This window comes from Eucyclogobius newberryi, unplaced genomic scaffold (assembly GCF_026437365.1).
Source record: "Eucyclogobius newberryi isolate DKJ021-1_F unplaced genomic scaffold, fEucNew1.0.hap1 SCAF_3, whole genome shotgun sequence".
Taxonomy (NCBI): Eukaryota; Metazoa; Chordata; class Actinopteri; order Gobiiformes; family Gobiidae; genus Eucyclogobius; species Eucyclogobius newberryi.
In genome coordinates, this window is record NW_027315945.1 from 20193617 (window position 1) to 20221266 (window position 27650).

Genomic DNA, 27650 nt, shown 5'->3' on the forward strand with positions numbered 1-27650 from the left:
AGCATTGCAACACAGGTACAGAAGTATAATGATTATGGCCTGCGGGCGAGAAATCCTGATTTGACCTTTAGCAACTACCATAAGTGGAAACAAACGTTATAATCACAACCATGTTCCCGGAAAACTAGAGACAGTAGTCAAATTTTATTTATCATGCTTTAATAAGAATAAAAAGGACAGTATTGCACATAGCTCAGGCACGTTACAGTGTTGATGCATCTATGAACAATACACGAGGTACAAAATAAAGCTCTATTCCCAGTGAGGAAAAATATATGCTTTTCACAAAATAAGCGTGACTTGACATTAAAGCTTTGGTTGAAGGTTCAAGGTTTCCCTTTAAACAAAAAACACAAAAGTGACCATAACTGACTTTCACACAATCCTCAAAAACAGCCCATCCCAATAAGTTGCGTGACACATTTAGGGACAGTATGGGACAACACACAACCATCTACCTAGACGATTATAGCTTATACATAAATAATAAGTACCCTTTTATAAATAATATTTTCCACATCACCATGTTTGTTGAATGCCATGGAAACTAGAGTGCAAAGTCAAGTGGCTTCAAAATGACTGGCCGATTTAAAGTGTTAAATACAATTAATCTCACAAATAAGATGCAGAAGTGCTTTTAGATCGTGCATGCAGGAATCCTTCAAGTGCCTGGCCTGTTAGCCACATGACGAAGAGAGTGCAATCCCATGATGCAACAGCCCCTAATCAGAGCGGCGATGTTATAAAACGGCGTGCTGCCATCCACCCCATGCCTCGAGTACATCCAGGCCACCGTAGGCAAGACTGGAGCTGCCACTGCTACCAGGTCGACAAGGAAGTTGTTGCTCCAGTATCGTTTTTCCACAACCTCAAGACCAGGGCTAAGGCAAGGCTTCTCCCTCCCACAATCAAAGTCGAGCTCTTCCATGAACTTTGGGCCCTCGGCTGGTTCTGCAGACCCTATGCCTGAATCTGTGGCGGTCTGTGGACTTTCGTCTACGGATAATTGTGGACGGGCAGTTGGGACTTCTTGTAGGCCCTCTGAAGTTGATACGGGTTCATCAAATGTTACGCCATGAAATTTAAGCAGCTGGAGAAGTAGAGTTTGTATATCAGAACACATTGGGTCAGTCTGGACCTGCTTGTCATCTTGGCACGGCCCGATTTTGGATACGGTTACCATTGCTGACGCGATATTTACACCTACAGCCGATCGCTCACTCGGACACACCTCCGACAGTGCCGTTAGCATTTCACCGTCAACTCTTAGCTTTCCACTTGCATCCTGACTACAATCTACCGCCGTGGACATGAATACCTGCTCCAAAATGTCCACCCTGTTGGCCATCTCGTCATTGACAAGTAGCCCGCTGTCGGCCATCGCCTCTGCCCCATGCTCCATCTCGACATCCGCCTCACCCAGCATCTTCTTTCTACCATTCGAGCCATCGCTGATAAAGTCCAAGGTCTGCTCACCGTCAATGCTGTTGCCACTTTGGGCCAACTCCATACTGTGAAGAAGCGACTCTAGTTTTCGATTTTGGATGTTGATGTCAATAAAGTACTTTTGGATGCCCTTGTCCTTCTCCATAAGGCTGCTTTTCATGGTCTCCACCACCTGGCGTAGCTGCTTGATTTCTTTGCGGGCTTCTTTGAGGGACAGTTGGGCCTCTACTCTGTGACATTCTTCCTCAATCCAATCTTCTCTCATCCGGCTCATCTGCCCTTTAAGATCTTCAATTTCCGTGTCCCTGTTAAAGGAAAGATACCAAGATTTTACCACAAATGTAATCAATTCAATAGGAAATTACAAATTTGGTCCCAATCTGGCCATTAATACACAGACTTTTCACAATACAAGTTTTTGTGTCAATAATTGAATACAAAAAAAACTTTTCTGGAAGGTTACGATTCCAGCTCATCCCCATGGAAATGTCATTGCTTAATCTGGAATGTTCCACACTATGGCTAGTAACAAGCCTGGACCAGAGAAAATAAAAATTGTATATTATTTGAAACTACCGTTTTAAGAAAAATAGTGCCCACCAGGTCCAATTTAGTCTAGTTTGTATTTTTCCAAGTTCAGTCCGTATGCAATTTTTTCCATTTTCCGTGTTACAAATTATAGTGCCGGTCCGGGCATTCATTTTTGGTGCAATTTGTTTCATTGATTTTTTGTGCCTTTTTCCCAGCGGCCAAAAGTATCTTCCAAAAATATCCATTCTTGTGGTCTGTGGCAGGGGTTGGCAATAAACTGATCCACACCATTGTTTTGTGCGTTTGTTAAAATAGAGACAAGCAGGTGGCAGAAGTTACAGTATACCTTTAAGTTTTAAAGAATGCAATCTTTAAGTATACTAAACATTAGTATTACCGTTTAATTCTTATACTGCAAACTCACTTGTCTCTGACTCGGTTTTCAGATTCCAGCAGTTTAGTCCTCAGGTGTCTGATGGCCACCTCTTTCTGCTGCAGTGGAGTGAGGTACTGCTCTGGAGTAGGGGCTCTGATGCCATGGTGGTCTCCACACGAGTGGTATCTGCCCAGGCACGCCCTTCTGTGGACAAAAGGAGTTTTTCAAACCTCAATATTGGGGGTGGTCACAGCTGTGCTGAGGAAGTGAGATGAGACATACCCGCTGAAAACAGTGTTATTATGATAATGCAGGTTTGTCGAATTAAGCCCAAAGTGGGCAGCAGTCACTAGCCTGACATTTTGAACCAACCATGTACACCTTGCAATTATTGACGATGTACAGGTAATTAGTTTGGGAAATGAGTGCTGGTGAGGCAGACGCTCTGAAACAGAATTACTGTTTAACATTAGGATTAGTGCAGACTAAAAGGAGAAAAACCCTCAAATACAGCATTAACCAAATACAGACGCAGCACAGGAACAGACTGTGCCTGAGCCAGTTGTTTTAACCAAAAAGCCTTGTATGCCATTTTCAAAGAGAAATTTAGACTAAATATGCCAGTCTCACTCTACCCCTGAATAATACGTAACCTGGATACAGCCAGTTGAGTGCAAAGCGCTTCCAGAAATAGAAAGAACCAGGAGGTGGAGTGAGTGGAGGGGGATGTCACATGACACTAGACTGCACAGGCAGAGAGATGGCAGGAACACTACGATTATTATTGGTGATAAATTACATATTATGTAACTGCTAACTAACAGGATAGCTTCTTACTTTAATTGTAATTTCTTGTACCTGGATTTTAGCTTTTGAAAAAATGCCTTCCAGTCAAACAAAAGAGCAGTGTTAGAAAATGGGCATCAGGGAAACGGCTTTCTGCATCTCTAAGTGGACAGTTCAAACCATTTAATTTTGCCTTATAAAGCCAGTTGCCATGCACAGATTATATTATCACATGTGGCTCAACGTGTTTCACCCACAAGCACTTTCTGTATGAATAATAGAATAGTTACCTCGCTGAGAGGCTGGAGTTACTGCTGCTGTTCATGGAGGTTGTCACTCTGGGGGGTGTCCCGTAGGGGGCGTACAGTTCTGCATCATGGTTTGCAACTGGGCTCCCAGTTGGTTTAAAAATGGGCAGTGGTCTGATGAGTGGGGTCCGGCTTAAGTTAACACACAAAAAGGGTTATTGTCTTTTTATGCTGATTCTGTGCCCTTTTTGAAAACCTGGATTTGTACCTGTGAGTTGGAACCTTTTTTCCAACTGAATTTGGAAAAAAGGTCTTCGGGCTGCCAGTGCTGCTGGAGGAGCTGAAGTCTGCTTCACTCCCTGCAAAACAATCAGCAACTCATTTAGATGAAATAAACTACACTTATTTTTTAGAGTTCATAAATAGCTTATTTTACTGGCAAAGCATGCCTGATGAAATAGTCCACATTTTGTAGATGGTCTACAACAAAATTTCTAACAATACCTAACATTCTTGCTGCAAGCGCTTCTGTTGAAATCATTTCGCATTATGATTAAAATGTAATTTTTACAGTCAAACCTGAGAAGCATCTCTTGCCGTCAAACAAAACCATATTATGTGTTCGGTGACGACAGTGACATGAAATATAAACAGTAACAAAAGGTGAACTCTGTGCACATCCACTGGGTGTAATAACCTCCAGCTAATCAGCCTAATTGCCTAAGCCCCTGAAACTTTGCCTCGACCAATCAGCTTCTTTTCCTCTCTGTCTCATGTTAATGAAGAGAAGTCATTTTGGAACAGCAATTTGAACCAGTTTCCAGCACTTTGTTATAAACACCAGTGAAGTCCACCAATCTGGATTTAGACGTTTTATCTTTGCATTAAAAGAGCGATAAAGCCATAACCAATGTTGGGAAGAAACTATCTCGGTGTGCAGTATATGAAGCATTTAATTCCGATCGTGAAATGTTAATGTTAATGTAACTTGAGAATCAAAAAGAGTACATGTTTAAATAGTACAGTCTGAACGTTAAATTAAATAATACCATAATAAAATCTCATATGTAACATTTTCCTTCCGGTTTGTAAGCTACATGTTCCTTTTGCCTGCACAGAGCACGGGAATAAAGCCACACAGTTATTTTGCTTGGAACACTGACTGAGGTCTTGTCCTCAAATGCCTTTAAAACCAGCCTGAAAACTTTATTATTAAGATTATATCTCATAACCTGTTTCTATGCTGTTAATTTGTATGCTGTAACTGTGTAAACGTTGCTGCCTTTGGTCCATTCTTTCATTTAGAGTTCAAAATGCAGTTACTTTTGTATAACCAGAAGAATACTTTGTGGCATTCGATCATGAAATTTAGGCTTTTAGCTGCATTGAATTAGCACATCAAATGCATACATGATAATGTAGAGCAATTCAATGTGAACGTATTCAGGATACAGTTCTCTGATTAGACCAAGTAACGGAACATGTTACAAAATATATTTGAATGCAGATATTCAGTAGTCTGTAACTAAATACATTTTCTTCCCAACATTGATTATGGTAGGGCTATATCTTGACTATTGACATACAATAAAAGTCTCTATTTTACCCCTAAAATATTCTAAACAAGAGCTTTATGCCCCCCTCCCAATGGTTCTGTCTTACCTTTGTGCTTCATAGCAGACCGCAGTTCCCTCTTTTGTCTTGTTCTGGAATGTTCTCCACATCCCTCTGCGACCACTCGGACCCTCTTCACTTTGGTGGTGCGTTCGGGCAGCACAGGGGAGCTGTGGGCGCTCTGCTCTGAACCGGACGGGGTTTTGAAAGGAGAAATGGACTTACTGGTGGGGCAGCCAGTGTCATCTAGTAGAGACCATGGAACCAAAGAATGAAGAGCAGTAGAGAGAAATAGACAGAAAACTCAATCAGTCAATCTAAGTTCAAGGGTCATTTGAACATTTATTGACCATAGTGGACCCACTTGACACTTTGTCCTATGTACTTAGCACAGAGGGATCCTCAAAGTGGGTAAAGCAACAAATACAGTTTTACCACTGACACGTATTACATCTCTTTTCTTTTCTTTTTCAAAACATATCTGCATGACAACAACTAGATTTAAACAGACCAGAAATAAGGGTAGCTGGGTAGTTCAAATTATCTCTAAAGGGTAAGCAAGCGAATCAATAATGGATGTGTTTTAGATTACATAATCTAAATGCCATGCCAAATTAAAAGTAACAACTTTCTGAATCTTAAACAGCACTATTATATAAGCAATTTTCTTACCAGAGTAGAAACTGTTTGTGCTGATGGTCCCTTTGGAGTGGTCAGAATCTTTTCCCTCCTCTTCTGAATATGGTGAATCCGATAGGGGTGAGCTTTTGTCTTTTGGCTGACAAGGGTTCAGCACCAGACGTGGGATACGGCTACGAGGTGTCTTGAGTGCTGATTTCTACAATGAAACAATACATTTGCATTGTTTCTGATCTAGGTTACACTAATCAAACGTAAAACCACAACTGACCTCATAATGCTGGAAAGGTCCCATTGTGCTTCAGAATGGTTTTTCCCCTGGAAAACTGCAAAAAATTCAGGTGAGCCATTTCAGGCTATGAATGTGGCACTGTTTTGACGTGGCACTGACAAACATGGGCTTTCAGTGCTGCACATGCTGTTAAGTCCCACCCACTCACAGCAACAAACACATGTATTCACAAGGAACCAGGGAAGAGAAGAGAATACTCTCACACCAAACCAGCCCTTGGTTGTCTTATAAAGCTGGAAAACTTGGTCTAGCCTTGTGCCAGAACTGCACAGGCTGCCAATGGCCTTTTCCAAAATGGCTAAAGACTTACATTGAGGCTTGATTTCAAAATCCTGTTTTATATTGTATTCTATATATTATTGAAACAAAAGTATGTGTACAAACTGCAAAAATAATTGTAATCTTCTATAATCCACTGCAGACAGTGCGATTCCTTTGACCTGTTTCCCTGCTCTTAGCATCTTTGCCTTGAAGAGTGCAGTTGCATAAGGAGAAGTGTGACGTAGTTAACCCCAAGCCATGAACAGAAGCTTTGTCACTGAATCCAAACCACTGTCATTTATAGATTTGATTACAAAAGATGCCCTTCCTGACAACTGGTTTCTTTTTTATTTCTTTTTTTTAAATTTTTTGTCCCAAAGTTTTTATTAGACTGGAAAGGTAAGTGTGAAATGGGGGATGAGAGAGAAGTGAAGACATGCAGTAGTACATTGTTGGAGTCAGGATTCTCACAACATTGCGGCCGGCTGCACTTGGACCACTCGACCACCGGAAAGCACAACACAAGTGTTTCCATATCAACAATATGTATTGTTATGTTTTACAATCATATTGGTTTGGTAACCTGTCTTTCCTACTATATATATCCTGGTGAGGGTATTGATATATATATATATATATATATATATATATATATATATATATATATATATATATATAAACAAGATCCTTGGCACTGCCTGTCTTATCCTCATCTTTCAGCCCAGACTCAAGGATTGTAAAACTAGAGCACTGCCTTGTGGGAATCAAAGTCCTCCACCTCAGAAATAGCTTGGATTCATTAAGGCCAGTGTGCAATGTTGCTTTCAGCTTCACTATCTACATTCCCACAGACCACATTGATCCTGTAGCATGGCACAGCTGGCAAACATGGTATTCGGGCATCGTACAATTAGATTAGGCAGAAGCAGGGCAGAGAGGAGGAGAGGGAGAGAGGAGACGAGCCTTGCAACAGGCTTGGTTACCAATGGAACAAACATGGACCAATTATTTGAATCTATGTAAAGAAACATGCGCATATTAGCTTCTCCAACAATTGAACGTGTATATACAATAAAATATTAGAATTATAGGAGAACTTTTCAAATCCTATACTATTTTGTAATTTTATTGTTAATGTTCTATAGTGATTGAAGATTTTATCTAAGCTCAACATCCTTTTACCAACATTGATATCACTTCTAGTGAACATCTTGAACATCTCAGTCTGGTCTTTCGGAATTTATGACATTCGTCTGTCTTGTCTGTTCCTCAGTGCCTTTATTTTCTTTTTTTTGTGCTCAGGTGCGGTCATATGTTGCCTTTCCATACCATGCACAAGGCAAATGTATAATGGTTATTCATTTGGAATCATCAAAATATGTTTTTCTGATAGTACGCAGGTTGAAACCAGACATTAATAATTGGTTACCTTCTGGGAAACAGAGAATTAATCTTAAGCTGTAACTGCACAATTTTCACCCCCAAGTCCACTTTGTGTTGTACTATCAAACGTGACTTGTCTAAAAAAAGAGAACTTTAAAAAAAAGAAAATCCAGCTACAAGACAAAAATGGCGTGGATGATATATTTGGTACATATTCAACATTCCACAATGTTGAATTTTTGTCCAAGCTCCAGCCTTTTGACAGTCCAGATGGTCTACTTTCAGACACAGCATGACGTCGCCGTGAATAATATCTCCTATAATCCTCTGTGGTTCTAGTGCTTCCTTGTTTATCAGGGAAACAGCCCAAAGCCTCTCTGATGTTAAAAAGCGTTCTTTCGACTCCTGTGCTTTCAGTGAGAACTGCAATCAGGTTTGAAACTGCATCATTTCAATGCTCACACACAAGGTCCACACTTTCAGTAACTATTCCATTAAGTAACGTGGCTTTGTCAATTGGCTCACATTTCAACCAGTAACATGGAATTAAAAGGAATTAATTGCACACTAAAATACAAACTAACATCAAAACAGCAGCCATTTTAGTGAAGTTCAAACAAAGCACGAGAAGAAAGATACTTATTATTCATCACATTTCAAAACATAATTTGCTTAATCTGTATCTTCTTGGATACAGGGAAAAAAACACAATAATGCATTTATAGCTATACTTATTTACAGTATCACTGCAGCTACATTAGGTCATCAATGAGTTTTCCCTTTCACTTGATGACCTGACTCATGCAGCATCCACCAGATATTTCTCAAAAAGGTGACCTAATGCCCTCAATTAAAAAAGGCCTTCAAAGTCTATTGTTGTGTGGATTCAAACTCACAAAATTCCTATATACGTAGTACTTATCACGTGCTGAAGTAGAAATAAATTCCCTTCACGCCCTTGTTTACCAAAAACTCTTCCTATGCCTACAGTTGCTGAGTTAAGAACAGGTGCCTTTTGACAATCATTCACATAAATGTATTGTCATTCTATGGCAACAATAACCTATAATACATCTAAATGTATTTCAATCTGAATAAAATTGTGTTTATTGTCACTACCTGGTTATAAAATCGAAATGCGTTATAATGAAGTAAACAAATTATACATCCCCAAATTCAGGGCTATGTATCGATTAGATTTTTAGGGTATAATTGAACAGATCTTACCTTAAAGTGATGGTATTTGTCGACTGGATGCAGCACAAAGAGCCCGTCCAGCTGACTGCTGCTGATGTTGTTGACGGCAGATGCTGTAGTGGTACCAGTCTCCTCTGCGCCCGTCTCACTTCTGCTCCGTTCTATCACCACGCGCAGCCGCGAGGACGAACGCGATTGGACTAGAAGGAGACCACTGACATGACAAGCACAATGGCTATAGCAAGCCCAAGAAGTGTTACATAACAGGCGAGGCATTACTTAACCCCTGCGTGACCGACATGCATTTGACATATTGTGACGTATGTGCGAACCAAAAGGCATTAACTGAGCCACTATAAAGCTTCCTCACATCTGTGCGTGCACTAGAGTCACTGCAGCCTACAGCAGCAGCAGACAAGTGCGCAATGCCCTGTTCATCGTCGAGGCACGTTGGCTCTCCATGGTGCTGAAACCTTCCTGCCAATGTTATTGCATCAGTGTAAGAAAGTAGGGTATGGGCTAACATCTGCGTTTGTATTTAGTACTATAGGTTATGAGGACTACAATCAGAAACAGTGTGAGAAGCTTTAGCCAATGTTTGGCCAATGACATCCAAAAGATAAACACACTACATTATTTCATTTGTTCAATTGCTGTTAAAGCGCGTCGACGCCAGCGATGACCGCAGAGCAGGGCAACTCATGGGCACAACATGTGCCAGCTCTATTTTCGAAGTCTGGCAGTCTTTGGCGTCCTCTACTGGATTTATGAGGAGCAGTCATAAGAAGGCACTCCAGGACAACGATGATCACGTGATAGAGCTGATATTATTTTGTATGGCCTATATGTTTTATGTTTATTCTGCTTTAGAGTCTCCAATATAAACATTATGACAATAATCCTAACGTCACTTGATGATTTTCGCTCTAATTATTGTTTTATTTTATTTGTCTGAAGCGAGATTCTTTGCCTGCAATGAGTAGCAAGTGCCCCTTGATGGCAGCAGAGTTGAATGTGGAGTGTTCTGCAAAGCCAAAGGTAATGCAAAATAATAATGTATAGACAATAATGTAAAGACATGCATTGTGCCAACATTGAATCTTAAAATAATGGCTAGTTCTCTATCATAACATCTTACTTTGCTTGCTGTGTCATTTTTAAAAGTGCCTAAACGCACAGCTTTTTGACAAGGAACAGTAACATTTTCTCTTTTAGGGTAAATTGTACGTTTCGAGGTTATTGTTTAAATGTTTGCTTATATTAAACAATGAGCTTAATATGAAACCCGCTGAGTGCGCAGTGCCAGCAGTTGAGGCGCTTTAGACCTCTCTTGGCCAAACATAATTCACAATCTCCCCTGTGGCTCGTTTAAACTCCGCGTCCTTCGTGGGTCTGCGCGGACCATGAGTTTGTTTGGGAAGCTTGTTGCACTGCGCGATCATGTGGGCGTGTTTGTCTCGGCCCAGCACTCTCTGCTCTTGTGAGGAGCCCAAAACACACTTATTCTCCTTGAGAGCAGAGTTCGCGTAAAGCGACAGCAGGTTTTTGAGAGAGAGATCTGACGCGCGCACCATCACCACGAGCACCAGTAGCAACTGCTCCTCAAACAAAGCCAAACCTCACTCAAACGGCCGATCATCCTCTTCAGCCATGGACGCGTCTCTCCACATCACGCTTTTTCTGGGTTTTATTTTTGCTTTCTTTGGGAATATACCGTGCTTTCAGTCTGCAGCTATCATCTCCCCATCCGCACCGAGGAGGCACCGAGTAACCAAAGCTTTGAATCAGGATGGACAAAGGTCATACAAACTATTGAAAGATATTTTCTCTTACTCGAATACAGCAGTGAACCAGTTCCATCACCACAAAGACGAGTTAAAAGACGGCATTGTGCCGCATGAATACATGCTTTCTATTTACCGGACATACTCAGCCGCGGAGAAGCTCGGACTAAATGCAAGCTTTTTTCGCTCGTCCAAGTCTGCAAACACCATAACAAGTTTTGTGGACAGAGGAACAGGTTGGTTTCTTGCATAACTCTCCTCTCTCACTGTCAACCTGCAGATGTTGTATTTTATTATTATTCTTCTTTAAATAATAATAAAACGGGTATGAAATGGAAGTCACGAGCAACTTTAACGCGTGTTTTACGCACACGTTTAAAGGGGGATCGAAAGCATGTAAAAAGCGAACAATGTTTTAATTGTTTTAAACCCCGTTTGTTGTTCAATTGACAGCTCTCTTGGCTTTTGTTTGCAAATTTCACAACCAAAGCAAAGCGTTTTTGTTATTAATATCAGGCTATATTTGTGTCGGCCTATGTTGTATAGCTCAAGGTAACTAACAAGACACTAAAACACTAATTGGAGCTCTTTCTAAATGAAGGCTGTAAATCACTGTCACTTAAGCTCAAAATGACCGACCCTTGAGCAAAAAAAAATGCTTAGCGACATTTTGAAGGGGGAAAAAATCTAAATGATAAAAGAAAATCTAAAGATTAAGATTCAAATATTTGCAATTTGAGTTGTTTGTGTTGCTATTTTTATTTTGAGTGCACACTGCGCTAGACGAGGGCCCCATTTCGTTGTGTATCCGGCCGTGTGAAAAACAGGTGTTTTGGGTCATGTGTATAGCCAATTGATTTGGGCAAACTACAACATATACAAGTTTATAAATACAAACACGGAGAACGCACACAAGGTAACATAAACCGAGTTAATCTTTTGCATTGGGCGAAAGAAGGGTTATCTTTGTTTGCCCTTTCTCCTTAGGACAGAGCCGCGGTTCCCATAGTTCATTTGGACAATCAACTTAAGTGAAGCTTCACAATAACATAGGGCCAATATTGAAACAAATTAACCAAACAACATCTTGTTAAATTGTAAAAAAAATATTTCTCCAAAATTGACAATTTGGTGCAATTCCCGGGGGTCTGAGAGTCTGATTTGACCAGGGCCACAAACACCAGGCTCTTGTGATTGTGATGTGTCACTGCCTTTGACCTCGAGCTGGACCCCGTGAGCATCGATTGGAATCGAACGGTGGATTGGAGTATTTGATCTCACTGATCTAGAGTTTTCATGTCATAACATGTTCTCCCATAATGACGGTGGCACATAACCACAAGTAAAGAGAGCTCGGGTGGAAATCAAAGTGCTTCCTCAGCTGTTAAGTGAAGTGCTTCGTACTTTCCTTCGTTTGCAACAGCCTCCCTTTGCGACAGCCACTTTAATGGCTCTTTCGGCTCTGCACCATATGCTATTTTTTTCCCCTCTCGTTCCCTGCATCCCAGAAGTGTTGCAATGCATTATCCCGCGGAATGGAACTTTTAGAATTATTTTTAAATCATCTGCAACAAGAAGAAACGGTGCGTTACTAGAAAAAAGAAAGAAAAAACGGAATCAATTCAGGATTCATGAAACTACAAAATGCTTAGTTGACGTAAATCTAGAGGTCAGAAATTGTTATAATTAAAAAAAAATAAACCCAATCCAAAAATTACTTTTGGCACTTTGGGGGTCACTCCTAAAGGTTGCAGATGGCGTCCCCTTCCTCTGTCCCGCGCTGAAGCTGTGCCGCGTGAAAATGAGGCATAGATGACAAAAACATGTTTGCGTTCGTTCGGATACAAACCAACAAAGTTGCCTTAAACTCCACGCTGCACCTATTATAAGTGAGCAATAAAATTACTCTGCTGTAAGTTTTTTTTCGTATACACGTAATGGAAACATGTCATTCAACATTGTCGAGAAATTAAGTACTTGCATTTCTCACTGTCAACACCAATACAGCGCGCAGCACGCGCGAGTGGAGGGGAATTATGTTGTTGTTGGCAAAATGAGGTGAAATTCAAGAGCGCCAGTGTTTTAATGAGGAAGATGGGGATATATAAAAACGGTTAATTATTTGCTGGCCTCGTATTTGTTTGAGGGCCTTTTGAAAACAAATTAAAAGGGCAAAAGGAACACTTCTAATGCAGACCATACGCACTCGCCTTCAGTGCGTTTTTACGATTTGACTCCGCGGGGATCACTGAAGGTAACTGACAAGCAACTTCACAGATCTTTTTTCCTTCAATGGTGATTTATGATCCATAATAACAGTTGTGTTTAAACTGGGGCAGATCATTCATTGATTCATTCACGTTCAGCCAAAACAGTGGCCATAAACTAAAGCAACAGGCGCCATTTAAAACCCCTTAATCCCCCTTAATAAGACATTTCCCTTATCCTTGATTTGAATTACTATAACCACAATAATAAAATTGCAAAACGGCACAGTCCATTTACCAGAGTGAGAACACACGTGTTCCCATAGCCTACTCGTCTTGATTTAGACCACAGAGACCACCGAAAAAAATATGCATGAAAAATACAACTTACATCAACGTGCCTGGAACATTTTTTTTTCTTTAGTAAACTCATGGTGGACACAGATAACCTGCTGAGTCCTCAGCTGCAGCTTCATGTCCTGCTCCTGCAGGCCTGTGTCTCTGCGGCCGAATAATGAGTTAATTGTGTTTTGTTCCACAGTGTACAGCTCTGTGTCGCCTTTGGTCCGTTGTGTCTGGCAGCGCCCAGGGGCCTTCACTTCACTAGACAACTTGTTTTTATACCCTTTTCTATGTTCCTTTTTCTCTTACAGTAGAGTAGAAAACCGTACCTTTTCCGTTCTGCCATTGAGGTGGAAATTAAGATCAATCTGTCATCGAGTCTATTGGAACAGCAGTATTTTATTTCGACTTTGATTAATAGTGACACGGGATTCAGATACACGGCCTGCACAAAGACGCGTGGGAAAATATTCAGGAGTAGACGTGCAATTAGTTTTAATTTCATTTTTACGCACATGATTTGTGTCGCAAACAAACCGGTTCGGTTTGAGGGGGAAATAGTGATGGATAAGCTATTCATTTGCATTGCTTGAAGTTGTTCCGTTCCACGTTGGGATGAAGCCGGTTTAAAAGACAAATTATGAATGCGTATGCGTAAAGTTTTGGAAAGGATACTTGTTGGCTGTGATAAGAATCTCAAATGTGGTAGAAAAAACAGAATAAAGACATGGGATGGGGCTTGGGAGCGAAAGCAGGCCTCTGTGGGAGAATGCACGCCCCTCCCCCTCTCTCTGAACACTGTACTCTCTAAGTGAATCTGACTGCAATTATTTTCTTCTTTTATCCCCACAGACGATCTTTTGCACTCTCCACTGCGAAGACAAAAGTACACGTTTGATGTCTCAACTCTTTCAGACAAAGAGGAGCTGGTTGGGGCGGAATTAAGGATATTTAGGAGACCGTCGGGAGATGTGCACAGCTCCCCGGGCCTCTACGAAATCCAGCTCCACCCATGCCGCTCGGACACACTGCTGGACTCCCGGTCACTCGACGCAGTGGACGCCACCAAAGTGGGATGGGAGGTTTTGGACGTATGGGAAATGTTCAAAATGCACTCTCACAAACATCAGCAAATCTGCTTCCAATTGAGGGTCACCCTGGGCAAAACGGACGCCGAGGTGGACCTGAGGCAGCTGGGTCTGGATAGAGCAGGCAGGTCCCAGCAGGAGAAGGCCTTGTTGGTGGCGTACACTCGTTCCAAAAAGAGAGAAAACCTGTTCAATGAAATGAAGGAGAAAATCAAATCGAGGAGATCAGTGAGTGACAGAGACGCTGAGGACGGAGCTGTCACAATGAGGGTCTCGGCCGAAGGGGGGGGTGTTTCACTGCGGGGTGCGAGGGGAGAGGGCCCGAGGAGGAGGAGAAGGACCGCGCTGAGCAACAGGCACGGGAAGAGACACGGGAAAAAGTCCAAATCCAGGTGCAGCAAAAAAGCGCTGCACGTGAACTTCAAAGAACTGGGCTGGGACGACTGGATCATTGCGCCCCTGGATTACGAAGCGTACCACTGTGAGGGCGTCTGTGACTTCCCGCTGAGGTCACACCTGGAGCCCACCAACCACGCCATCATTCAGACACTTATGAACTCCATGGATCCCAACAGCACGCCCCCGAGCTGTTGCGTCCCGACCAAACTCAGCCCCATCAGTATCTTGTACATAGACTCTGGGAACAACGTGGTCTACAAACAGTACGAGGATATGGTGGTGGAGCAGTGTGGGTGCAGGTAGCGGTCACTTCAGCTTTCCTCGAGCGTTGATGGGTCCCGTTGTTTGGCCAGAAGGTGCTTCCCCCCCTCCCCAAACGCAACGACGCGCCTTAATTTAAAGGGATACGCACAGGCTGCTATTTATTTTCGCCCTAAAGTGTTCTTTTTCACCAGTGCATCAAACAGGCTATTGTTCCCCCGCGGTGCCTTAAAAGTGGCGTCCAAACTGTGCACCTGTTCCGTGCTAAGGGCCAGGGGACTCGGGACGCGGTTGGCCCGTGTGATCTGAACGCGCTGTTGTATCTCTGCCAATGCGCACACTTATTTTGAACGCTTCTGATCTTGTGCATCTTTCCAAAGGCCAGTAATTGTGTGATTGTCCATCTGGGGTCAACGCGCAGGCTCCGAGCAACAAGTGCATTTTAGCCCCCGCCGAAAAGGGGGGCAAAAGTCTAATGTACCAAACACAGAGCCACAGGAGTGAAAAATAATGCCTACATGAGATTTAGCACTGCTTACTGGACAGTGTGGAGCATGGCGCACATAAGGGCACTATTGTTGGAGCATGATTAAGGCGATTTCTAATTGGACTGGTGCGTAATTATACAGATTACTGAACACGATTATTGATCAAGGAATCAAATTTGTTGTTGTGGCATCGACAGATCATATTGAATGAAGTGAGCTATTAAACCACAGCCTTCTTAGTTCGTCTTGGCGCAAAAAATGACTTTAAAAAGTCTCAAATTAGTCAACCAAAAATCATGCCTTATAGTTTTGTCTTGGACAAATGTTTGTAAAAAAACACAATTGGATTTATTACGGAAATACCCTGGGGAAGAGGGAAGTTGAAAAGCCTCCAAAAGTACTCAAATGGACCCACTGTTGAGAGAGTGACTGGGGCCCTATAAAAAAGCACACAATACTGAGGCATCTTTACTCAATGCACTTCCACTGAGAGAGAGAAAGACTGATGAATATATAAAAAAATAAATAAATAAAGACTCAATAAGAGATAATATTTAAATGCACATTAGCTTTGAATGCACTGCTGTTCATTATTTCTTTGTGTATAATATTTGTAAATACTCTAGAAAGTGCAACAAATGGAGGAATGAACAAGTGGCATTTCTTTGTAAATATACAAATGCACTCAAATTGGTATAATTTTTATTGTATAATTATTTTATTATTTGTGATGTACAGAGTTTCATGATAATCATAAATTTCTTACATTGATGAGAGTAATTTAAGGTGTACTATTAGATATGTTTGTTGTTTTGCAGAGGGTGGAAAATACCGTCCATATTGTCTACCTCATAAATGCTTCATAGGATCTGAGTTTGAGGTGCATTCATTTAGAGTGTAAAAAGCTTTTTCAATGATATACTTTGAGATCATTTATATACATATATTACTGGATAATATTCCACACCATGACTGTACAAATAAAATCAAATTGAAAATAAATGACCCACCCCTTTGTAATGTAAGTGTATTCTATGTTTTCATCAGTGTTGCTGCTATACATGGTTAAAAGTAACATATCAACATTCTCATTTCGTTTTACTCACCACAAAATGCAAGTGCACTTTATTCAACATCCATACCACAAGCTGCATCAATATTGTAAAAAGTGTGACACCAAAAAAATGTTGAAAGTATAAAATTGCATATTGTTTATTTCCAACTGGATAATATTCCATATTTTAAAAAAAAGAAGCATTCAAACATGTTGCATACAATTTATACTTGTGTTATTTTGCCTGTATAAATATGCCTGCTCACTCATCAAACCGGCAACAATACACTTAATGATTAAACGCGAGCCCATATTGTGACTATACCACACAGGCTCTGTAAACATATGGTGGCCATTCAAATGGAGGGAAGGATGGTGACAGAGTGACACTGATACAGCAGTGAATGCACAGACCCTAGCTATTTCCCAATGAATTAGCCTGCCTGGGTTAAGTTTACTTAACACTTTAATGTTTCCCAATCTGTGGATGAAAAAGGGAGTTTGAAAGAAGGGATTGCTTCCATATAGACTGTCGACCTTGGCCTGGAAACAATTAGGAAATGTCTTTGAAATGTTATATGTTGTCCAGGCTCTTGTACAGTATCATGTCACTCCCCAGTCCGCACATGTTTGCTGGGGGAAACAGAGGATGCTAAGTGCACTCTTTAGCAGTCGCTGCAAATGACTGACACGACAAGCACCCCCCTGAGTTTAACCAAATGGCCCCTGAGGGGATGGAGCACCCATAACAGCACAAGCGGGAGGTAGATGCTCTACCATTACTCCTTTTACTTATTGTCACGTCACAAGTCAGCATTAGATTCCCTTACACCAATTAATTTCAACGTGTGGAACTGTCATGACGCCTGTGAAACGACCTCTTCAGCGATTACTTTGGTGGAATCTTCTGCATTTTTTATTTTGTTTATTTAGGCCGACATTTCTTCAGTCTTTGGCCTTAAATTAACTGGTTAGTACAGATTAATGGTAAATTATTGTTAGTTGGGTCCAGATAAAGTCCTTGTTTAGTCAATTTTTAGACTGGCATGAAGCCTAGTTTAGACCGAGGGCACTGGACAAGTCAGGAGGAGACTGCTTATAGAGACCAGTTAAACTGATGAATAGGAAAGGAATGCTTTGTTTACCCACTTCAATCCTGCACTTTTTGCCAAAATAGTCCTGTAAACATTCGGCCTCGAGGATATAGTCAAGAGGGTAGTTTTAGAACTCAAAATGTTATCCTATGTTAGCCCTGCGACCACCTTTTCCCACTGGGTCTTCATGGTGTAGGTGTAAAGTCAATGGCACAAATTGAAATGTCAAAATAACAGATTTATTTATTTTCATTTTGTGTTAGTCTTGGCTGCAAGACCGAAAGTTGTATTCCTTTTGTTATCGGCATTAACATACTGCAAGTTTGACATTAAGAGAAATCCTGGTATCCCTTCTTGATGCATACATGATATTGTCATAAATATAAATGGTCCTAGTTGTCTGTTAAGCTTTGACCACAACATAGACAGAAGGGCAGTAGTGCACAGATGAACAGATGAGAAAGAGGAGCAGACCTGTGCTGGGGCCTCTAATTGAGCACTGATTTGAAGACAGAAAATAGAGAGAATAGGAACATTTCTTTCACTTTATTAAAAAAGTTTACAAACACATGTATTTTAACAAGAGGAGGAAACAGCATGGCCTGGTGAGGTTGAGAGACAATGGGACTAAGACGCTAGCAGTTTCAGTACGTAGAGTACTTTAATTTATCTAGAAGTATTCCAGCACTGCTATAGTCCAATTACATTGTTATTTCTCAATAAAAAGCAAAAACCTAGATGTTTGTATCTTAAATGGATTAACTAGAAATGTCCACATTTTTACTTGACAGCTAAACTTCTTTATTGGGCTTTTGAATCCCAACATGATCCCATTGTATTATGATGTCCACATACATGACCCCACGATTAAGCCCCCAAAGTTCATGTAACAATGTATAATGGTATCGTTTTACATAAGGTCATATATGTCAAACCTTGAAAATGAAAATGTAAATATGTATTGGCATCAATACATGCTATTGACTATGGTATTGGACTGAGAAAGAAGTAACTAAGTAGATAACAATTGTGTTGTGATGAAACATATTGTTAAAATATATTTAAAACTGCACAAATGTATTTTCTACCATCCGCTTGCCCCAAGCCCAGACAAACAGAAGGTTCCATTGGGAGGAGCACTTGGGGTAAATCATATATATTACCATACTGACCAAGAGCAAAAGCATTTACCTCAACAGTTGAAACTAATTTCAATACAGCTCCTGATTTTTCACAGTTTATGAGACCAAGCAACATTTTGATGGATCTATTTGAAAAACGTGTCTGGTGAAGCCCGTTTTTTGTTCTGTTTATTTTCTAAAGGAATGTCTGAGCGCCACCTTTGACCCCTCCTCATCCATTTACTGCCCCTGGTCTATGTTACAGCTGGTGACCTCAGCCCACGCTATCCCCGATTAACAAGTACACCTTCAAATCTCCTGCGAACCCCAAGCCTAAAAAGAGAAATCACCTCTTTGTGCATGCTCGCAGTCCATCTTTCTTTATTTTCTTCCCTCACTTACAAGTGTGCGTGTTGTGTGTTGACAAGTGCGGGTGCGTAGTGGGTGAATGAGCTAGAGTCCAAAGCAAATTTACTCAGTTAACACCAACAATACCAGTGTTTGGGAGCAAGGCAAGGACATGACCTCTTTGACAATTTACATCCGTTCAGAATGCTGAGGTGGAAAGGGCTGAGAAGTGACCAAAGGTAGATAGTGGTGGGAGTTTAGTAAATTAAGTAAATATGTAATAAAACAAAACACAACATAGATACAAGATAATTGTTAATTATGAATGACTAACCTACCACACTTTGCTAGTTTAAGGGCGCGTTCACACTTAAAAACTGTATTAAACTGGGACTAAACCTGGATCTGAAAAAGGATAGACCAGGGCTAAATCAGGACTCGAACGTGACCAAATCCAATTCTACATCAGGACTAAATTAGGCACATTGTTGACAAGATAATTTTGTTAAGAAAAACATAAAACATGAAGATTGGTCAACAACAGTAGCCAGTCCACCAAAGCACACAAATCTCAACAAGTCAAGTTGATATTCACATTTTGTATATAGTTTTGCATGTGATTTTATTTTTCTTCCTTTTCTTCTAAATCAGGCAACAATTGCATTCACAAACATCCAGAAACCTTGTTTGTACAATTAATACTGCAGTAGACTTTCATTGACTCACAATAAAATCATTAGTGATATAAAGCAGTCTGTGTCTGGGGAATTGACAAGCAGCCTGTTGGTGGAAGGTGGAGGGTGGCAGCAGTGCTCGGAGAGGGAGGATTTGATGGACAACTCTTCAAGCAGGCCGAAGCGGAGCTTTCACTTAAAAATGGTGCCTGGCCTATCTCAAAAGGTCAGCGCGCGGCACACTAACACACTACATTAATCATGAGGGTCGGAGGCTCACCTGTCTAGCGTTTCGGCCGTGTCATACAGTTAACCTCAATTATGGCTGATTACGAGGTGTGGAAGTGGGAGGGCACCGGCTCAGACTGCACATCCAACATCAATAATGCAGTTTGGGATTAGAAGTGACCCGCACTGTCCGTGGTATCTCAGACATCCAAGATCACTCCCTCTCTCTGGCTAGACAGTTGCACCATGTCTTTTACTTTTTAATGAGAGCTAAGCGACAACACACAGCTCGTTAAGGAGACTTTCTAATACCTGCCAGTGGATTATAGAAATGTATATCATAGTTTTAAATATGACACACTGCATCCTTTGTTATTAACATATAATAGTTTATTTCATAAACACCATATGTATGCAATTGCTGTGGATTGTGAAATTGTCAAAAAGATTTGGAAACAATGCATTCCTAGTTAAACTAGTAAGAATGTGTTATTTCATTGTAACCTGAGTCTTTTAGAGTGGTGGGATAAAGCGCTAACATATGCATACAGACATACCCTGAGTCTCATATCCAAAAGCTTTGTGGTGCACCATAGAGACCATGTCCCTGCCCCCTTCATGGTAATTGCCCCATTATGTGTTGGTAGTGGATGGAGCTATTATAGATGTTTTATGACGGGGCCATTTTCATTTTGTCTTCCCAATGAGGGACAGATTTATGGGGGAAATCAGTCTCCCATTGATGGGTGAAATGTCCCTCTCTGCCTCCTCCAAAAACTCTAAAATACTAAAAACTTAGTACGAACACTACAATACACTATGATAAAAATGTCCTACGACCACTGTCGTGTGAAAGAGAATATTTGCTCCTAATCTAATACTTGAGTTTATTTCAGAAAATGATGTGTCCAAATGTCACACCCAATTCCAGTATTGTATATTCAATAGAATAAATAAATAATTGCTTCTACATCGCCAATATAGCACAAAATACTTTACCAAAGCAAGTTTGATAAACAGTACCCTTTGCCCGATGCTTCGTCTTACACACTTCTGGCAAAGTCTTACAGAGTTGAATAAATGTTTGATGACTTTACTGAACCAGGCACAGTTCCAGGTCAGTCCTCAGTCAATACCCCAGAAGAGGGAGGAGGGAGTCGGGGAAGACCTCCTGGAGGAGTCTCTGCACAGGGGAAGTGGTTGACCGAGAGGAAAACCAACTCTGACACTTTCTCACCAAATGTTATCCTACTAAAGAGAACCATTGCACGGGGCAAAGTAAACAGCAGTTACCATTTCAGAGTGAATCTGTTTAAGCCTTTGTCGAAGCTTTTGAAGTGCTCTCTCCCTCGCTGGCTTGCATGGTTTCTTTCCACAGGCCGTTTTTGGTGTGGTTCCCTCAGAGTTCCCATTTGGAAATCAAATCTTTACTCCAGGGGCTTTTTATGCCAAGAAAAATAATGCTCATAAATTGGTGCCGGAATATGTCGTCTAATTACAGGGCTGTGTGGTGAAAATGCTCATGGCTCACAATTATCCTGGCTACAATTATTAAGGTTAACAATGGGGCTGCTGCGGTAGAGATCACAAAAGTCCCCCCCAAAAAAGAAAATCTATTTATGTCAAATTAGCATCATGCTGACATTTCAGTGGAAAATAAAAGTATATTTTACAGCACTAATTTGATGATTCATTGCTTGAGCTTCAGTTTTTATTTGAACCCTTTTCAGGTTTGATTTGATTTATCAAACACTTTTTTGCCCTATACCTTTAATGAAGAAATTGCATCTGCAGGACTTTTTCTTAGCCAAAAGTTGTCAGGTACACATCTTTTACTGAACACGGTCAATAGAGTATCACTTATCATCAATCATTTACCAAAGTAACACAAAGAAAGTTAGAAGGACCAGATAGAGTCACTGCAACACTGCCTCATCGTGTTGCACACATCAGGCTTCAGTGATGTTGTAACGGCTTAGACTCACAGACTTTAAATAGATCTAAAACCAGAGCAAGAAATACATGAAAACATTTAAACAAATAAGTCTTTGTCTAACCTAAAGAACTGTACACGGTAGACCTCATCATTAGTCTATACAGCAAATGGAGCAAACTGGATTAAAATCATTAGTTGTGTCAGGTTTTTTTGACACTTAACGGCAACTTTGTATTTCTTGCTCAAGGATACAAGATTATGAACTTGTTGACCCTGCAGTAGGCATATTTAAATGTGCAAACATACAGCTGGAAGAGGGACTCAGGGATTGTGCTAGTCCTAGAAAAAGGGATGTGTTATTAAGGTGTTTACGACTCTTCAGCGTCTCCATCAGTGCGCCCAGCCAACAGAAAACCAGACAACCAGGGTCATCACGAAGGACGTTCAGTGAAAAAAACAAAAATACTAAAACATAAATAAAAAATACTCTGGCATATGTTCTGTATTGTGCTGCAGCACCCTATGATTAAAAACAAGAAAAAGGAAAGGAAAAATATACTTACTTAGCCTATAATAAAGTATGTTGTAAACTACTTACTTAAACTACTGTCATAAAACACAATTATTATTCTGTGGGACAAAATAATCAATATTGCTATTATTATTGATATGATTCATTATTAGGAAAGGAGTCATACATCAGTGATTGATTGTACCCTGTTATTCATTTGTCACTGTTTGAGTCCAGATTTCAATTTACAACTGTTCAAAGGAAATCCGTGGAGCTCTGAACACTGGGTGCATGGACGTGGAGCTGACTGAATGATCTACGGCTGACCATGTCCGAGGTTAGTCTCTGTCAATTCTCCCAAATACGCCTCTTTATTCTCGACAACATAAATCCTCCAGCGCTGGCATGAGGAATGGAGTGGGGTTTGTTTGACCAGATGTAACTTTACCAGACTTCTCTTCTCTCCTCTCCTCTTAAAAAGTTAAACTCTTGCACAATATTTCTGTTTGCCATAGTCTGACCTCTTTGTGAACTACGGCAAAGTGAAAGGCACTTTTCAGCCGCGGGGAATCGGATGGCAGTAACCATATGCCTTTCAACCGATACAAAGGTGGGGAAGGGGGAGGCCGGGGTGTCTGTGTGTGTTGGGTGCTGCTGGGTGGGACTTGCATGCTACGGGTGAAAAGGAAAGTGTCGTGCAGCATCTTTTTGTGTTGGTAAAGTGGTGGCGGTTTAGGGTCTTTGGGGGTTTGCAGGGGGAGCAAGGGGGAGTAAGTTGGTTAGCTGTCCTGCTGTTGTAGAGATGGAGCCCTCTTGGATGAGTGTTATAAGAAAACACCATTCCAGTCTGTTTGTCTAAGCCTCTCTAACTTTTAGGAGTGGTAAAATTTAGAATGAAGTCAAATGTAATGAATGAGATAAGTAATTTATTACAGACATTAAAGATTAAAGATATAAGCTAAAATTCCTATGTACTCTAATATAATAACGATTTGGGTTATTTATGCTGTTGAAATATAACAGCATAAATAAAAATAATGACAGAAAAATATGCACATTAAAGCGCAGCGCCTGATTTTCAAACCATGATAGGAAAAAGTACATATAGCTCTCACAAATCCTTTGGCATATCGCTAGTATGGATGCATTTTTTGGCCATTAGCACAGCTTTAGAAAAGCTTTTTCAGACGGAGATCTGAAGCACACTCAGGTTTAATCTCAAACGGTCATAGTGACTCACAAGATTCTTTCTTAGAAGTTCAATAGATGAAATGTTTTCTAATTAGATGAAGACATTAGCATTTTTAATTTTTTGTCAGAAAGTTTTTTTACAATACACATGGGAGAAGATGGAGAGGCTGAGGTGGCATAGTACAATGCTGAGAGGCAAAAGGAGCAGCAGACTGTGCTGTCCTGGTGACAGAGGTATTTTTACTTTTAGGCTTATGGACTAGATAACCTGATGTTAAATTCCACACTAATAAATTATGCAATAAGCATATTATAATGGGTTCAAAAACATAATGTTTTCAAATAGTGGACAATGTTTATCATGTTTCTCTGAGGTTCATTAACGGTAGAGTCATGACACATCACTGTGACTTGTACTCACGAGTGGGATGGCCTTCTCTGGCCACCAGGAGGCAAGGACATTGGTACACATTTATTTACAAGGCAATGTTTGGATTACTGCCTCTTACATTTTTACTTGATAGAAATGTTGACTGGTATTCCCAACAATCGTATGATCAGCTGTTTCTCTTTGTTTCTTTCTGCCACACAGAGCTGGGGAACGAGGCCTTTGTCTGCTCAGCTTCTTAAAAAGTCTGGAGATTCCTGTTCCTGTCTTTAAATGCCTTCAAGTTAAAGCATGAGCGACCACATCAGTAATGTGCAAATGTTTTTCATAACCTGTGTTATTTTGAATGTTGTTTCTTTATATTTATGTGTAACTGTGTTGAATTTTGCTTGGTCAGGACTACCTTGTAAAAGAAGTTTTAATCTCAACTCAAATAAATACATTTAATAAACAATATCCAAAAACCTCTGCATAAAATAAATAGTTTGGATAATATTAAGTTTCCGTACAATCAGTTTCCCCATCAACTTGTTTTGATTATAAAACAGTATATCTTCTTTCTATTTTGACAGATAACCGCATGCTGCACATTCACATGCTGTTTCCATTTAGCTGGCACAACTTGAAAACATATAGATTAGGATGAATCTAAATTGAATAATGGGATACAGAGACAGACATTTTGAGATATCAAATGAATCACAAACGTCTTATCAGTGAAATCAAGGCCTGCGCTGCTCTGATATTCTAACATCTTTAAATGATTTGTGGAATTATTGCAGCACAAGCAGTTTATGGTTAACTGTAGAAAATAAAGATCCAGCCTGTTTAGTCAAAGAAGGACGGACAGGAAGAAAGTTTGTTACAGAAGCAACATTAATCTATTCCTCTTGGTGCACTTTGAAGAGCAGCAGCAGCTATGACAGGCTAAATGTTTCCAGAGATGTCACATTTCCACAAAATCTAAAAAGGCTCTTGTGCGCACTCATCCTTTCATGTTTGATTGTGTGTTGGAGATCCTATGATAAACAGAGCGGGGTGGTGGTTGCAGGCTAAAGAGGGGGCTGGGAGGAGGAGAGCTTTTTAAGATACTTTGCCACCGGAACCAGATGCTCATGGAAATTACCTCTTTGTCTATACATCAGAGGGGTCCAAGTCTCTGGGATTGGAGGGGTATATAGCTCTGAGTCCAATTCAAACTCTTGCATTGACTCATATCACTGTTGTGTTCCTATTGGGTCTAAAAGGCATATCCACCCCGGGCCCAGACACTGAACAGATGCTGCCGAGAGCCATTAGGGCAGCCAGATAGAAATACATCACTGCTATCATCAGGTCACAGCAATGCACAAAACTGGCTCGGGCAGGTACTCCATATGCTTTTCTCAAGGATTTGGAAATGATTTAGAAACTCAGAGGGAAAAGTAATTGGGAAAACACGTAAAGAACTTGCACACTTTGCACACAGTTGCTGATATTAGTAGAACATAAATACAGCCAGAACACAACTTTAGGGAGTTTGTTGTTTTTTAAAATATATGGCTTGAATGTATCCAGCAGCAAAATCTGGAATACAAGGTGGTCTTTGTCCCAAGTCTGAGGAATAAAAGGAGAAGGACATTTTCTCTGTTTTAAATTTTTCAATATGGGGACGTATGTTTATTTATAAAGCTGTTTTATATGGCATTTGATTCTTGCAAATATCTGGGGGTTTGTCAGAAAATTACGAGGTAAATAATTTATTCAATACAAAATTCTCAATAAGCTTTATTTCAACAGATCAATACAACAGGTCTGATACATGCGCTTTGGGACTGGCCTTTGTTTTTTCTATCATGGAGGAATGTGATGGGCTGACCTATGAGTTACCCAGGCCGTGTTGGGGGACAAGGAATACATTTTTCAAATGTTTGGAGTGATAAATACTGGATTGGTAACATGTACCCGGATTTTGAAAATAGGTAAGGAGAGAGAGATGGACAATGCTGCATGTGAGGATGTTGGGGAGGCCCTATACTTTATAAAGCTTATTCAAATATTCCCAGAACATCCCATGGTCCGGCTCCTCTGGGAAGCGGGTGGCAATCTTCTCATGCTCCGTGGATGCTGCGGTCACAGGTTTCCCGGTGAGTTTGGTATGAGCCACCAGGACAGAGGAGGAGGTGGAGAGGGAGGCATTCCTGATTCCCAGCCAGGCAAATCGCTGAAGCAGCTCCTGGTGCAGAAGACAGGGGCAGTGCTTTACCCCTGCCGGCAGGACGTCCCGTGACTGGCACGTCTCGTTAGCGGCTCACGGAGGGGGACGAGAGAGGGTGAAATTGAGAAAATGAGATTGGGAAAGGGGAGTTAGTAACAGTCCCGAAAGTCAGTGAGGGGTGCTTTGTTGCAGAAATACATATAATCAACATGTCCCGTAAAAGAGGGGGCTCAGAGAAACGGGAGGTACAAACAGATCACAGAACATAATTTAGGGGGACATATTACGCAAAATTGATTTTTTTTTTTGTATTTAGAGTGATTCATGCATGTTTGAATAATCTTTATTCTCTTGCAATTAAGACTCCATTGCTTACACGTCCACTGCTTTTTACTTACTTTGCGATTTCTGCAGCGCTTTCCTTTGATCTCCTGCTGGATTAAAGAGCAACACTCACATATGTCTTAGTCAAAAAAACATGTGATAAAGGGAACTTGTTACCCGTCTCTGTTTATAAGCCCAGACAATGCAATAGTAATACAATATGGGAATGATGGATGAAGACCATGATGGATTTCCCCTGACACGCCTGAGTCTGGGACTGTGGGAAACTGTGGCTCACCTGCAAGAAGCAGACAGCACCTGCAGCCTGCACAGAGATCAGACCGCAGCTGATACAAGGGGCAAAACACTTTCTCCTCCTCCGCATAATGTAATGGTTTGTCGTTGTCTGAAGAACAAAGCCCCCTGATAGCCATAATGTACAGTCAGACGTGCTCCTTTGGCCTGTGTTCCTGGACTCAAACTGAAGTGCTGAGCATCTGTGCACAGTAAACTTTCTGTTTTCTGTTTAGTCTGGCCTTAACACTCAAACTGATTTTGAAACTTAAAAAAAAAAAAAACACTCTTCCTTTCTTCCTCCAGACAGGGAAACACATCCAAAATCTGTTCAACTCGTTGAAAAGCAAAGTGAAAAATGAAGGCGTATAAAAACCCATTTCTTCTTCTCATTTGTTTCAATAAATTTATGAATTTACAGACATGTCAATTTTATAAGGGTGCGTATATGTGTGCCAGCGCTGTCCTCCAGCAGCGACTTGGCCAAATAAAAAAGGAAAACTCAACTGTTTACGACTGACTACGCTCACAGGTACCACCCTAAAATCCTGCCAAGAGAACGCTATTTTTATATGGCGTGTATAGGATATTAAATGCTATATTGAACATCTGCTCGATTGTGATTAACTGTTTTTCTATGAATGAGGTAAGAGCTCAAATGACATTATAAATAAATGGAAGAAACAATCTAGTTCGGTTCTTGGCACTTGTGAATAATTAAATTTAATATGATTGGGACTGTTGTGGTTACCGTGTTGGTGATCAATTGGTTTTGCAGTTTGTACTTGAAAACATGTGGATTACGGTTGCAGCTTTCTCTCTCTCTCATACAGACTGCATTGTGCCATCAGCCAATGGCGGTGGAGGGATTTTAGTTGTCATGTGAGGTAGGAGCAGTTGTAGGAGGATCTCTCATGCGAAGGGGGAGCGGGTTGATGTGGGTGGGAG

The 27650-nt window shown here is 40.8% G+C and overlaps 2 protein-coding genes across 6 annotated transcripts; one reads left to right on the top strand and one right to left on the bottom strand.

The window, feature by feature from the left end:
• Positions 1-142: 142 nt before the first annotated feature.
• On the bottom strand, positions 143-6079 carry sybu (syntabulin (syntaxin-interacting)). 5 transcript variants are annotated; one of them, XM_072459996.1, is made up of 7 exons: positions 5912-6079; positions 5674-5839; positions 5050-5247; positions 3656-3746; positions 3430-3579; positions 2402-2554; positions 143-1751 (listed from the first exon to the last, which is right to left on the bottom strand). In XM_072459996.1, the coding sequence occupies exons 1-7, from the start codon at positions 5933-5935 to the stop codon at positions 662-664; spliced, it is 1872 nt and encodes a 623-aa protein (XP_072316097.1). In that variant the 5' UTR covers positions 5936-6079; the 3' UTR covers positions 143-661. The 5 variants fall into 5 exon arrangements, with proteins under 5 accessions (XP_072316097.1, XP_072316096.1, XP_072316098.1 ...); XM_072459995.1 differs by having other exon boundaries at positions 2402-2557; positions 5912-6078; XM_072459997.1 differs by lacking the exons at positions 5050-5247; positions 5674-5839; positions 5912-6079 and adding an exon at positions 3967-4051 and having other exon boundaries at positions 2402-2557.
• A 4174-nt stretch (positions 6080-10253) lies between these two features.
• Positions 10254-16344, top strand: gdf6a (growth differentiation factor 6a). Its single transcript, XM_072461114.1, has 2 exons — positions 10254-10793; positions 13959-16344. The coding sequence occupies exons 1-2, from the start codon at positions 10424-10426 to the stop codon at positions 14894-14896; spliced, it is 1308 nt and encodes a 435-aa protein (XP_072317215.1). The 5' UTR covers positions 10254-10423; the 3' UTR covers positions 14897-16344.
• The last annotated feature ends 11306 nt before the right edge of the window (positions 16345-27650 follow it).

What these genes read in the sequence shown, in the direction of transcription:
- sybu (XM_072459995.1), bottom strand. Translation starts at nt 5,935, where the DNA reads ATGGGACCTTTCCAGCATTATGAG. An exon ending in GTCTGCTATGAAGCACAAAG is followed by an intron (nt 3,747 to 5,049) that starts GTAAGACAGAAC and finishes ATTGTTTTGCAG; the next exon opens with GGAGTGAAGCAGACTTCAGC. An exon ending in AAAAAGGTTCCAACTCACAG is followed by an intron (nt 3,580 to 3,655) that starts GTACAAATCCAG and finishes TGTTAACTTAAG; the next exon opens with CCGGACCCCACTCATCAGAC.
- gdf6a (XM_072461114.1), top strand. Translation starts at nt 10,424, where the DNA reads ATGGACGCGTCTCTCCACATCACGCTTTTTCTGGGTTTTATTTTTGCT. An exon ending in TTTTGTGGACAGAGGAACAG is followed by an intron (nt 10,794 to 13,958) that starts GTTGGTTTCTTG and finishes TTATCCCCACAG; the next exon opens with ACGATCTTTTGCACTCTCCA.